At 37.5% G+C, this 12,476-nt stretch overlaps 1 protein-coding gene across 2 annotated transcripts in view; it reads left to right on the forward strand.

Moving 5' to 3' along the window:
* Positions 1 to 12,176, forward strand: part of OSTM1 (osteoclastogenesis associated transmembrane protein 1) — a 42,909-nt gene extending 30,733 nt beyond the window's left edge. The window contains exons 5-6 of one of the 2 annotated variants that reach the window (XM_019967264.2): positions 245 to 410; positions 10,095 to 12,176. In XM_019967264.2, coding sequence (XP_019822823.2) covers positions 245 to 410; positions 10,095 to 10,150 — 222 coding nt within the window. In that variant the 3' untranslated portion in view covers positions 10,151 to 12,176. The remainder of the gene's footprint in view (positions 1 to 244; positions 411 to 10,094) is intronic. The other variant, XM_070795993.1, reaches the window with a different exon arrangement.
* Positions 12,177 to 12,476: the final 300 nt, after the last annotated feature.

Here is a 12,476-nt window from a genome sequence, read left to right on the forward strand (position 1 = left end):
GAAATTCTTTGGACAGTATTATGAATTTTGAATATGAGATTTTTGTATGGGTATAAATGTATACAGTGACTAATTGTGAACCAGCTTATTTCCCTACAAAAAGAAATTGTCCTCAACTGTTAGTAATTTTTTAGGGATGTATATTTAGTCTAAATTCTGGGGTCTTGTTATTAACAAAATAATTATATGAATTTGAAGACAAATTAAATGAAAAACAGAGTAACAGTATTTGTTATTGTTTCAGATGAATATTACTCGGAAACTTTGGAGTCGAACTTTCAACTGTTCAGTCCTTTGCAGGGACACAGTGCCTGTAATCGCTGTTTCTGTGTTCATTCTCTTTCTACCTGTTGTCTTCTACCTTAGTAGTTTTCTTCACTCAGAGCAAAAGAAACGCAAACTCATCCTACGTAAGTTTCTTTTTACGATTATTCTTTTATTTAGATAAAAACCTATATTTAAAAAAAAATCTAAGCCTCCTTTAGAAATAGTATATACTCTGAGAGCTCAAGGTATATTAGCTTGAAACAGCTGTCTTCTTCAAATTTTACGACTCTGTTCACTAATGGAAGAGATGTGTAAGTTTATAAGTGAGTTTATAATCAAACTTTAGTATACAGTATCTTTCAGAAGCTTTAGTTGAGAAAGCTAGATTCCCCGGAATAAAGTTGACAACAACAGAGCAATAGCAACAAAGGCTTTGCAAACCTGAGACAGCCGTAATAGGTAAATAAATAGTAGACCACTTTTAGGCCCGTTTGCAGAACTACCCATGGCAGAACCACCAGACAAGCAGCAGGTGGTAGGGAGAAACTGTAGCTTGCACAGAGACTGTTTATGAACAAATTGGAATTGTAGTTGCAAGAAAGTTATTTGACATATGGCATATACTCGGTATGTATTAATTCCTTTCCTTTCTCCCTATCAAATAGGGCAGAGCAGAAAAAGCACTAACTAGAAGGTTTCAACTAGCCAAGAAAAGTGACTTCCAAGTCTCATATGTTTCTTCTGTATTATCAGAGTGAAAATATGGGCTTATCCCTGAGTAGTTTTAGTATTTCTAAAAGAGGGTATTTTCTAGAGAAAAACATCAGGCTTTTTTTCTTTGAAATATTATTCCTAGTCTAGGAACCTAGGATATAAAATTTTTTTCCCTGTAAATCTTTTTCTGGCATTTCTTCATGATTTATCTAACTTCACTTCTAATATATCTGACTTAAAAAAAGATTACTTGTAGATCAGTTTGCACAATGCAGAGAGTCTTTATCATGGGTGTATTTAGTAAAGTATTTTGAAGATGTCAGAATTCTGTAAATATGTCATAAGTCAGTCTTAAAAGCATTTATTTAGAATAATAACAAAACATTGCAGAGACCTCACTGTTGAGAAACTATTTTTCAGGGCTTCGTGTACCTTTAAAGTTTAGCATTGTATTTGCTTTGCAAATCTATTTAACGCTGCAGGAGACACATACTACTTCTGACCAGTGTCTTTGTTTGATTGGATTAAAGATTTACTGAGCATGGCCCCTATGAGAACAAGACACAGTTTCCCTCTCTGTCAGTCTTTCCCATCAGGAAGCTTCCATAAGCCTCTTACCCTTATCCATCAGAGGGTAGACAGAATGAAAATCACAATCAGAGAACTCTAATCAAACTGATCACAGGGACTACAGCCTTGTCTAACTCAGTGAAACTGAGCCATGCCGTGTAGGGCCACACAAGATGGACGGGTCATGGTGGAGAGTTCTGACAAAACATGGTCCACTGGAGAAGAGAATGGCAAACCACTTCAGTATTCTTGCCTTGAGAACCCCATGAACAGAATGAAAAGGCAAAAAGATAGTACACTGAAGGATGAACTCCCCAGGTCAGTAGGTGCCCAGTATGCTACTGGAGAACAATGGAAAAATAACTCCAGAAAGAGTGAAGAGACAGAGCCAAAGCAAAAACAATACCCAGTTGTAGATGTGACTGGTGATAGAAGTAAAGTCCAGTGCCATAAAGAACAATATTGCATAGGAACCTGAATGTTAGGCCCATGAATCAAGGCAAATTGGAAGTGGTCATACAGGAGATGGCAAGAATGAACATCTACATTTTAGGAATCAGTGAACCAAAATGGATTGGAATAGGTGAATTTAACTCAGATGACCATTACATTTACTACTGTGGGCAAGAATACCTTAGAAGAAATGGAGTAGCCCTCATTGTCAACAAAAGAGTCCAAAATACAGTACTTGGATGCACTCTCAAAAACGACAGAATGATCTCTGTTCATTTCCAAGGGAAGCCATTCAGTATCACAGTAATCCAAACCTATGCCCCAACTAGTAATGCTGAAGAAGCTTAACTTGAACAATTCTATGAAGACCTTCAAGACCTTCTAGAACTAACACCCAAAGAAGATGTCCTTTTCATTATAGGGGACTGGAATGCAAAAGTAGGAAGTCAAGAGATACTTGGAGTAACAGGCAAATTTGGCCTTGGAGTACGGAATGAAGCAGGGCAAAGGCTAACAGAGTTTTGCCAAGAGAACTCACTGGTCGTGGCAAACATCCTCTTCCAACAACAAAAGAGAAGACTGTACACATGGACATCACTAGATGATCAAAACCAAAATCAGATTGATTATATTCTTTGCAGCCAAAGATGGAGAAGCTCTATACAGTCAGCAAAAACAAGACAGGGAGCTGACTGTGGCTCACATCATGAACTCCTTATTACCAAATTCAGACTGAAATTGAAGAAAGTAGGGAAAACCACTAGACCATTCAGGTATGACCTAAATCAAATCCCTTACAATTATGCAGTGGAAGTGATAAATAGACTCAAGCGATTAGATCTGATAGACAGAATGCCTGAAGAACTATGGTCGGAGTTTCATGACATTGTACAGGAGGCAGTGATTAAGACCATCCCTAAGAAAAAGAAATGCAAAAAGGCAAAATGGCTGTCTGAGGAGGGCTTACAAATAACTGAGGAAAGAAGAGAAGCTAAAGGCAAAGGAGAAAAGGAAAGATATATCCATTTGAATGCAGAGTTCCAAAGAATAGCAAGGAGAGATAAGAAAGCTTTGCTCAGTGGTCAGTGCAAATAAATAGAGGAAAAGAATAGAATGAGAAAGACTAGAGATCTCTTCAAGAAAATTAGAGATACCACGAGAACATTTCATGTAAAGATGGGCTCAATAAAGGACAGAAATGGTATAGACCTAACAGAAGCAGAAGATATTATGAAGAGGTGGCAAGAATATACAGAAGAACTATACAAAAAAGATCTTCATGACTCAGATAACCACAATGGTGTGATCACTGACCTAGAGCCAGACATCCTGGAATGTGAAGTCAAGTGGGCCTTAGGAAACATCACTATGAACAAAGCTAGTGGAAGTGATGGAATTCCAGTTGAGCTATTTCAAATCCTGGGAGATGATGCTGTGAAAGTGTTGCACTCAATATGCCACCAAATTTGGAAAACTCAGCAGTGGCCACAGGACTGGAGAAGGTCAGTTTTCATTCCAATTCCGAAGAAAGGCAATGCCAAAGAATGCTCAAACTACCGCACAATTGCACTCATCTCACATGCTAGCAAAGTAATGCTCAAAATTCTTCAAGCCAGGTCAACAGTACGTGAACCTTGAACTTCCAGGTGTTCAATCTAGATTTAGAAAAGGCAGAGGAACCAGAGATCAGTCAAATTGCCAACATCCGCTGGATCATCGAAAAATCAAGAGTTCCAGAAAAACATCTATTTCTGCTTTATTGACTATGCCAATGCCTTTGACTGTGTGGATCACAACAAACTGGAAAATTCTGAAAGAGATGGGGATACCTGACCACCTTACCTGGCTCCTGAGAAATTGTAGGCAGGTCAAGAAACAACAGTTAGAACTGGACGTGGAACAACAGACTGGTTCCAAATTGGGAAAGAAGTATATCCAGGCTGTCTATTGTCATCCTGCTTATTTAACTTACATGCATAGTACATCATAAGAAATGCCAGGCTAAATGAAGCACTGGAATCAGGATTGCTGGGAGAAATATCAGTAACCTCAGATACGCAGATGACACCACCCTTATGGCAGAAAGTGAAGAGGAACTAAAGAGCCTCTTGGTGACAGTGAAAGAGAAGAGTGGAAAAGTTGGCTTAAAACTCAACATTTAGAAAACAAAGATCGTGGCCTCTGGTCCCATCACTTCATGGCAGATAGATGGGGATACAACGGAAACAGTGAGAGACTTTATTTTGGGGGGCTCCAAAATCACTACAGATGGTGACTGTAGCCATGAAATTAAAAGACGCTTGCTCCTTTGAAGAAAAGCTATGACCAACCTAGACAGCATATTAAAAAGCAGAGACATTACTTTGCCAACAAAGGTCCGTCTGATCAAAGCTATGGTTTTTCCAATAGTCTGTATGGATGTGAGAGTTAGACTATAAAGAAAATTGAGCACCGAAGAATTAATGCTTTTCAACTGTGGTCTTAGAGAAGACTCTTGAGAGTCCCTTGGACTGCAAGGAGATCCAACCAGTCCATCCTAAAGGAAATCAGTCCTGACTATTCATTGGAAGGCCTGATGCTGAAGCTGATACTCCAATACTTTGGCCACCTGATGTGAAGAACTAACTCATTGGAAAAGACCCTGATGCTGGGAAATATTGAAAAAGGCGGGAGGAGAAAGGGATGACAGTGTCTGAGATGGTTGGGTGGCATCACCAACTCAATGGACGTGAGTTTGAGTAGGCACCAGGAGTTGGGGATGGACAGGGAAGCCTGGCATGCTGCAGTCCATGGCATCACAAAGATTTGGACATGACTGAGCTACTGAACTGAACTGAACAGTAAGAGTTCACCTGGTTGTACAAGTCACAAATCTTGTCTCTTAATTTCTTTTCATGTCTTTCTATTTTCTTAATTCTTTTTCTTTTATTTCCCCATTCCCATATTCACTTCCCCACTCCTTTAAATTCATCAGCAAATACTGCCAGCCCTATTTCCAAAAATACATCTTAAATATATTGTCCCTTGTCAGCACTAATTCAGGAGTCCCTTGACTGATATCTGTACATTAATTTCTTGACCCCCTACAATCCATTTTCCATATACCAGCTAGAGTGAATTTTTAAACATAAATTTTACCATGCTCCTCTCCCATTTGAAACCCTTCCTATGTACCTGTTGCACCTAGAATAAAATACAAACTTATTCTAGGGTCTGCTCTCCAAGCTGCATGTGATCTGACTCCCATCTGCCTTCCTAAACTACTTGCATCCACCCTTCTCCGTACTCATGATGCTGTGTGTAGGTTTCTTCTCCTCTCAGACACCAATTCATTCACACTGCCCTCCTTCCAAGGCTCTTACATTTGCCCTCCCCACTTGCCTTGACTGGCTTCTTGTCATCCAGGTCTGAAGTCAAAGACCTAAGAGACCTTTTATGACCAAAAAAGACCTTCTATGACCATCTCCCCAACCTAAGAATACACCTTTTGTTTAGTTCTTATATATCATCTTTCTTTAATAGCATTTAATTGCTGTTTAAATTAACTTTTCCACTTATTTTCTACCTTATTTGTTTGTCTACCCTGACTCAACTGTAAGTTCCATCAGAAAATGGATTTAGTTTATCTTGCTCACCACTATATCACCAGCATCTAGAAAGTACATCAGTTCAGTTCAGTTTAGTTCAGTCGGTCAGCTGTGTTGGACTCTTTGCGACCCCATGAATCGCAGCACACCAGGCCTCCCTTCTACTGCTGCTGCTAAGTCACTTCAGTCGTGTCCGACTCTGTGTGACCCCATAGACGGCAGCCCACCAGGCTCCCTTGTCCCTGGGATTCTCCAGGCAAAAACACTGGAGTGGGTTGCCATTTCCCTCTCCAATGCATGAAAGTGAAAAGTGAAAGCGAAGCCACTCAGTCATGTCAGTCTCTTAGCAACCACATGGACTGCAGCCTACCAGGCTCCTCCGTCTATGGGGTTCTCCAGGCAAGAGTACTGGAGTGGGGTGCCATTGCCTTCTCCCCAGGCTTCCCTGTCCATCACCAACTCCCGGAGTTCACTCACACTCAAGTCCATAGAGTCAGTGATGCCATCCAGCCATCTCATCCTCTGTCGTCCCCTTCTCCTCCTGCCCCCAATCCCTCCCAGCATCAGAGTCTTTTCCAGTGAGTCAACTCTTCGCATGAGGTGGCCAAAGTACTGGAGTTTCAGCTTTAGCATCATTCCCTCCAAAGAACACCCAGGGCTGATCTCCTTCAGAATGGACTGGTTGGATCTCCTTGCAGTCCAAGGGACTCTCAAGAGTCTTCTCCAACACCACAGTTCAAAAGCATCAATTCTTCGGCGCTCAGCTTTCTTCACAATCCAACTCTCACATCCATACATGACCACTGGAAAAACCATAGCCTTGACTAGACGGACCTTTGTTGGCAAAGTAATGTCTCTGTTTTTGAATATGCTATCTAGGTGGGTCATAACTTTTCTTCCAAGGAGTAAGCGTCTTTTAATTTCATGGCTGCAGTCACCATCTGCAGTGATTTTGGAGCTCAAAAAAATAAAGTCTGACACTGTTTCCACTGTTTCTCCATCTATTTCCCATGAAGTGATGGGACCGGATGCCACGATCTTCGTTTTCTGAATGTTGAGCTTTAAGCCAACTTTTTCACTCTCCTCTTTCACCTTCATCAAGAGGCTTTTTAGTTCCTCTTCACTTTCTGCCATAAGGGTGGTGTCATCTGCCTATCTGAGGTTATTGATATTTCTCCCGGAAATCTTGATTCCAGCTTGTGCTTCTTCCAGCCCAGCATTTCTCATGATGTACTCTGCATATAAGTTAAATAAGCAGGGTGACAATATATAGCCTTGATGTACTCCTTTTCCTATTTGGAACGAGTCTGTTGTTCAATGTCCAGTTCTAACTGTTGCTTCCTGACCTGCATACAAATTTCTCAAGAGGCAGGTCAGGTGGTCTGGTATTCCCATCTCTTTCAGAATTTTCCACAGTTTATTGTGTTCCACACAGTCAAAGGCTTTGGCATAGTCAAGAAATCAGAAATAGATGTTTTTCTGGAACTCTCTTGCTTTTTCCATGATCCAGCGGATGTTTGCAATTTAATCTCTGGTTCCTCTGCCTTTTCTAAAACCAGCTTGAACAACTGGAAGTTCACAGTTCACGTAATCCTGAAGCCTGGCTTGGAGAATTTTGAGCATTACTTTGCTAGCGTGTGAGATGAGTGCAATTGTACGGTAGTTTGAGCATTCTTTGGCATTGCCTTTCTTTGAGATTGGAATGAAAACTGACCTTTTCCAGTCCTGTGGTCACTGCTGAGTTTTCCAAATTTGCTGGCATATTGAGTGCAACACTTTCACAGCATCATCTTTCAGGATTTGAAATAGCTCAACTGGAATTCTATCACCTCCACTAGCTTTGTTTGTGGTGATGCTTTCTAAGGCCCACTTGACTTCACATTCCAGGATGTCTGGCTCTAGGTTAGTGATCACACCATCGTGATTATCTGGGTCATGAAGATCTTTTTTGTACAGTTCTTCTGTGTATTCTTGCTACCTCTTCTTAATATCTTCTGCTTCTGTTAGGTCCATACCATTTCTGTCCTTTATCGAGCCCATCTTTGCATGAAATGTTCCCTTGGTATCTCTAATTTTCTTGAAGAATCTCTAGTCTTTCCCATTCTGTTGTTTTCCTCTATTTCTTTGCACTGATCGCTGAGGAAGGCTTTCTTATCTCTCCTTGCTATTCTTTGGAACTCTGCATTCAGATGATTGTATCTTTCCTTTTCTCCTTTGCTTTTCACTTCTCTTCTTTTCACAGCTATTTGTAAGGCCTCCCCAGACAGCCATTTTGCTTTTTTGCATTTCTTTTCCATGGGGATGGTCTTGATCCCCGTCTCCTGTACAATGTCACAAACCTCCGTCCATAGTTCATCAGGCACTCTGTCTATCAGATCTAGTCCCTTAAATCTATTTCTCACTTCCACTGTATAATCATAAGGGATTTGATTTAGGTCATATCTGAATGGTCTAGTGGTTTTCCCTACTTTCTTCAATTTCAGTCTGAATTTGGCAATAAGGAGTTCATGATCTGAGCCACAGTCAGCTCCTGGTCTTGTTTTTGTTGACTGTATAGAGCTTCTCTACATGGCCCATAGTAAATGCTCAAAAATATTTGTGTAATAAAAGAACATTATACTTAAAGTTAGCAGTTCCTAGAGTGTGTTCCTCATAATACTAGTCCTGTAATATTCCTTTACATGACCTTCATAAGGTACCTGAACGTTAATTATATCCCCCAAACTTGACAATAGGACCTTTGCATAATACCTATTAATGTTTTTCAGAGGCATTGTTTATGAATTAAATGATGAATTTAAGGAAATGTTAGCATAAGCAAATAATTCTTGTGCTATTACTTCATGGAAATTTTAATTTGCTTTTCTTTATGCTACCATTTTATACATTCCCATTCATCAAGTCCTATGGGAATTAGGGATTTAAAAAGGAGCAAGGCACAATAGATGCCCTCAAAAAATATACTGACCATAATCCAATCATCACAACAAATGTAGTAGAAGTGCATAAAGTGTGGTTGGACTGCAGAGAAAGAGAAGATGCACTTGGCATTAGGGATATTGGAATTTACCATTAAATGATCCCTGGGGTAGAATTTTGGATGATGTGGAGATTTATCAGATAGAGAATAAGGAAGCAAAGAAGTTACAGTTATATGTGGGTGTGTGCCTGCTAAATCGATTCAGTCCTGTCCTACTCTGCACCGCTATGGACTGTAGCCTGCCATGCTCCTGTCCATGGCATTCTCTGGGCAAGAATACTGGAGTGGGTTGCCTTGCTCTCCTCCAGGGGATCTTCCCAACCCAGGGATCAAATGTGCATCTCCTGTGGCTCCTGCATTGTAGGCAGATTCTTTATCACTGAGCCACAGGGTAATGGTTATATGTACTCACTGGTATTGCTACCTGATTGGTTTAATGAATTTGATAATTAGAAACTATATTATATTTAATAATTTAAATTTTTAATTTCAAATTAAAATAATTTTAAAATTATCAAACAACATAATTTAAAAAAATTTTTTTATTTAGTTTGCTCCCCAAATCCACTGAAGGCTTAAGAAGGCTTTATCTTAGGTTGTTTTTTAGTTTAAGTTCCTTTTAAGTTTACTCTGAAGCCATACACTGGTCTGAGGAAGTCATGTAGTCATCTTGCACTTTAGAGTGGTCGGGGGAGACCCTGATAGAAACTAGAATAGTCATTCTCATCCATGGCCATACATCAAAGTTGTCTGCAAAGCTTTCAAAAAACAAAAAGAAAAAGCACAACCAGATGCCTGAATACCACTGGAAACCTAAATCATAACCTCTGTTCTAGTGTTGAGAACCTCTGAAGTAGAGAGATTCCTTAGTTATCCAGCGTAAGTTACCTTCACTATGGCATGGTTGTTTTTAATTTCTGGAACATGAGAAACATGTTTAAGAACAAAACATATTACCTAGCCAGTAACCATGATTTTGTCTATTAACTCTAATGACTCAGTCCTATCAACACCATAATCAAAATTGGTTGCATATATTTTACTAGCAGCCATTTATGTTTGTGCAGTGTGTGTAATGTCCAACTCACTTTGCTTTGTAAACTGTTTAAAATTTTTTTAAACATTGCAGAATTCTTTCATTGAATTCTTTCAAGGAAACTTAGATTTGGATTTCTAGATTAGACTTCCAAATATATAATTTTATTATTATACTTTATAGCACTTCCATTTTTTAACTAGAGTATTTTCACTTATATAACATATTTAAGATTGTAAGGTTCAGAATGACATAAGTTGTCTGTTTTATTTGGTACTGCTTCCAACAAAGTCATGAGCTTCTAGCAAAGTTATGTTTTTGAGTTTAGTAGAAAAAAATAGATGTAGATTTAATTCTTATAAGATTGAATAGATTCAGATTCAAACATAGAATTAATAGATGAACACTATAGTTTACATAAAATAATGAACTATCATGTTTGGAGAATGAAATTTAAGTTAAAATATAATACTTTTGATTTATGTAGCGAAACGTCTCAAGTCCAGTACAAGCTTTGCAAACATTCAAGAAAATTCCAATTGAAACCTACAGAATGGAGAATCAGCATCTTATCCCATGGATGAATGGTGGAAGACACAGCTTGGTCCAAAAGAAGATAAACTGTGATTTGACAAGTCAAGTTCTTAAGAAATGCAAGGACTTCAGATTTATTTTTAAATAAGAATTTTCAGTTTTTCTTTCCTTTTCCACCCCATTTTTAACGGTTTGGGTATTTTTAATTTCCAGGCATAGCAATGTTGTCTATTTTAAAGTGTATTTGTTAAAATAACGAAAGATACAAGAACAATCTTTGTTTTGTTTTGTAGACATATTGTTAATGAGACTTCCTGTATTTCCTTGGTTAACATAGTATCTCAAATAGCAAAGTTTTTGAAAACTAACAATTTAAAAATTAATCAGTTATAGCAAAGACTTTGAAAAAAATGTACTTGCCGAAAAGTAGCAGGTCCAAAGATTAAATTTCTCATCATTGCAGTGTTATTATCACATATATTTAATATGTCATATATTACAATTAATATGTAATTCCATCTCTAGTTTCCTTAAAGTCATTTTTGAAACCACTAATTATAAACCTCCCAAACAATTTTTAGAATTGGGAAGGCACATTACATTTATCTTTGTAAAAAGATTTATGATAACTGGTTTCTTACTTGACTTTTATAAATAGTATTTTACACCTTATTTTTGCCTTTATTTCATAAGTAATTTGAAATCACTGGACTGCTTTATTATATTCAGGGCAAGATGGATTCTTTTTTATACCAGGGATTTGCATTGTGAAATATTAAATTATTTGGCAATTTATAATTTATTACTATTTTAAATCAAATGTAGCATTGTCACACTGTATTTAAATTGTGATTTTTTTTTTAATAGGGATTTTTCTCTTGGAAGATATGGGGAGTTTTGGAAGAGAGGAAAAGGAGGTGTAAAAAAACCCTTTAAGATTCAGAAAATAGGGACCTGAGGGGATGCTCACTCTAAGACTATTGAATGGTTTATACTGCAGGCATGAGTCAGTAGAGTCTGATACAGAATGCAGTTCAGCTAAGATGATGCTTATTTTTTTTCTAAATTATTAATATCAAATGAAGGTGATATATGATTAAAATGAAGTCAGATATTTCACAGTTGAAAATGAATTCCTTTTTGGAATGTTTATATAAACCTTTAAAAAAAAATTCAAAATTGTTCATGTTTTCTTCCCTCAGGTGTTTTAGTGTTTGGTGTTTCATTTGTTAATTCCTTCTTGCCATCTTGGTGGAAATAGGTTTTCTTTCTTTCCTCTTTTCTTTTTTTTAGGCTTTGTTTTAAATTTTGAAAAAATAAAGGCTGCTCTATATAGAAACGAGAATTTGCCTAATTGGTACAAGAATCTGAATTCCTTCATATACTGTAAAATGTTCTGATAGAGAGACAAGATAATGTTTTTTATTATTTTTTTAAATGTTTACCATGTATACAGAGTGAAAGAGAAGGCCCACTCTTGGATGTGTAACATATCCAAAAGCTGTTACAGTTTTTCTAGTCTGCTGTGATCTATTTAAAATGTGCTGCTGTTTGTTCTGCTGTTACTGTTCACGCTGCTAATGCTAATAGCACTATCTTGATTTGAAGTATATAGTTGAGGGCCATTGAAAGCAATCCTTCATTAATGCAGATAAAATCAGTTTACATGTGCAAAGTTACAAAATGGCATTTTCGATTCTGTAAGAAGTGACTCTTTGAGCACCTTTTAATATTATGTATTTCTGAAAACCCTGGCTTTTGGATATGGCTGCTAATAAGCACTTTACAAAAGAAAAGGCATCCCTTTAATATTTTTCTAAAGAGTCATTGCTCTTTAGAAGTAGCATCAGCAATAGAATTCAAAAATAAGTATTAAGCACTATGCTAAAGTATGTAAATATTTCATTTGTAAAGTCATATTGAAAAATTCTTTGCATAGTTCTGAATTCTTAGATTCATAGTATATGTGTGTGTACCGGAATATCTTTAGTTTTTTGACACTTTGAAATAAAGGAAATAGCTTAAAGAAATTGAAGTGCTGTGTTTGATTTTTAAATACTTTTTTTTTTTAACTTCAGATGTAATTGAACATCACATTTCAATTTTCAGGTACTGAGTTTCAATATGTACTTTTGAAAGTACATATTGGGACTTCCCTGGTGGTCCAGTGGTTAAGACTCTGTGCTTCCAGTGCAGGGGACACAGTTCAATCCCTGGTCAGGAAACTAAGATTGAACATACTCTATGGCCAAATTAATTAATTTAAAAAGTACTATCTATCTTATAACTTTGCTGCAAATAAAAATGTACTTTTGGATGAAGACAATGATTTAGA

The sequence above is a fragment of the Bos indicus genome, chromosome 9 (genome assembly GCF_029378745.1).
Source record: "Bos indicus isolate NIAB-ARS_2022 breed Sahiwal x Tharparkar chromosome 9, NIAB-ARS_B.indTharparkar_mat_pri_1.0, whole genome shotgun sequence".
In the NCBI taxonomy this organism is placed as follows: Eukaryota; Metazoa; Chordata; class Mammalia; order Artiodactyla; family Bovidae; genus Bos; species Bos indicus.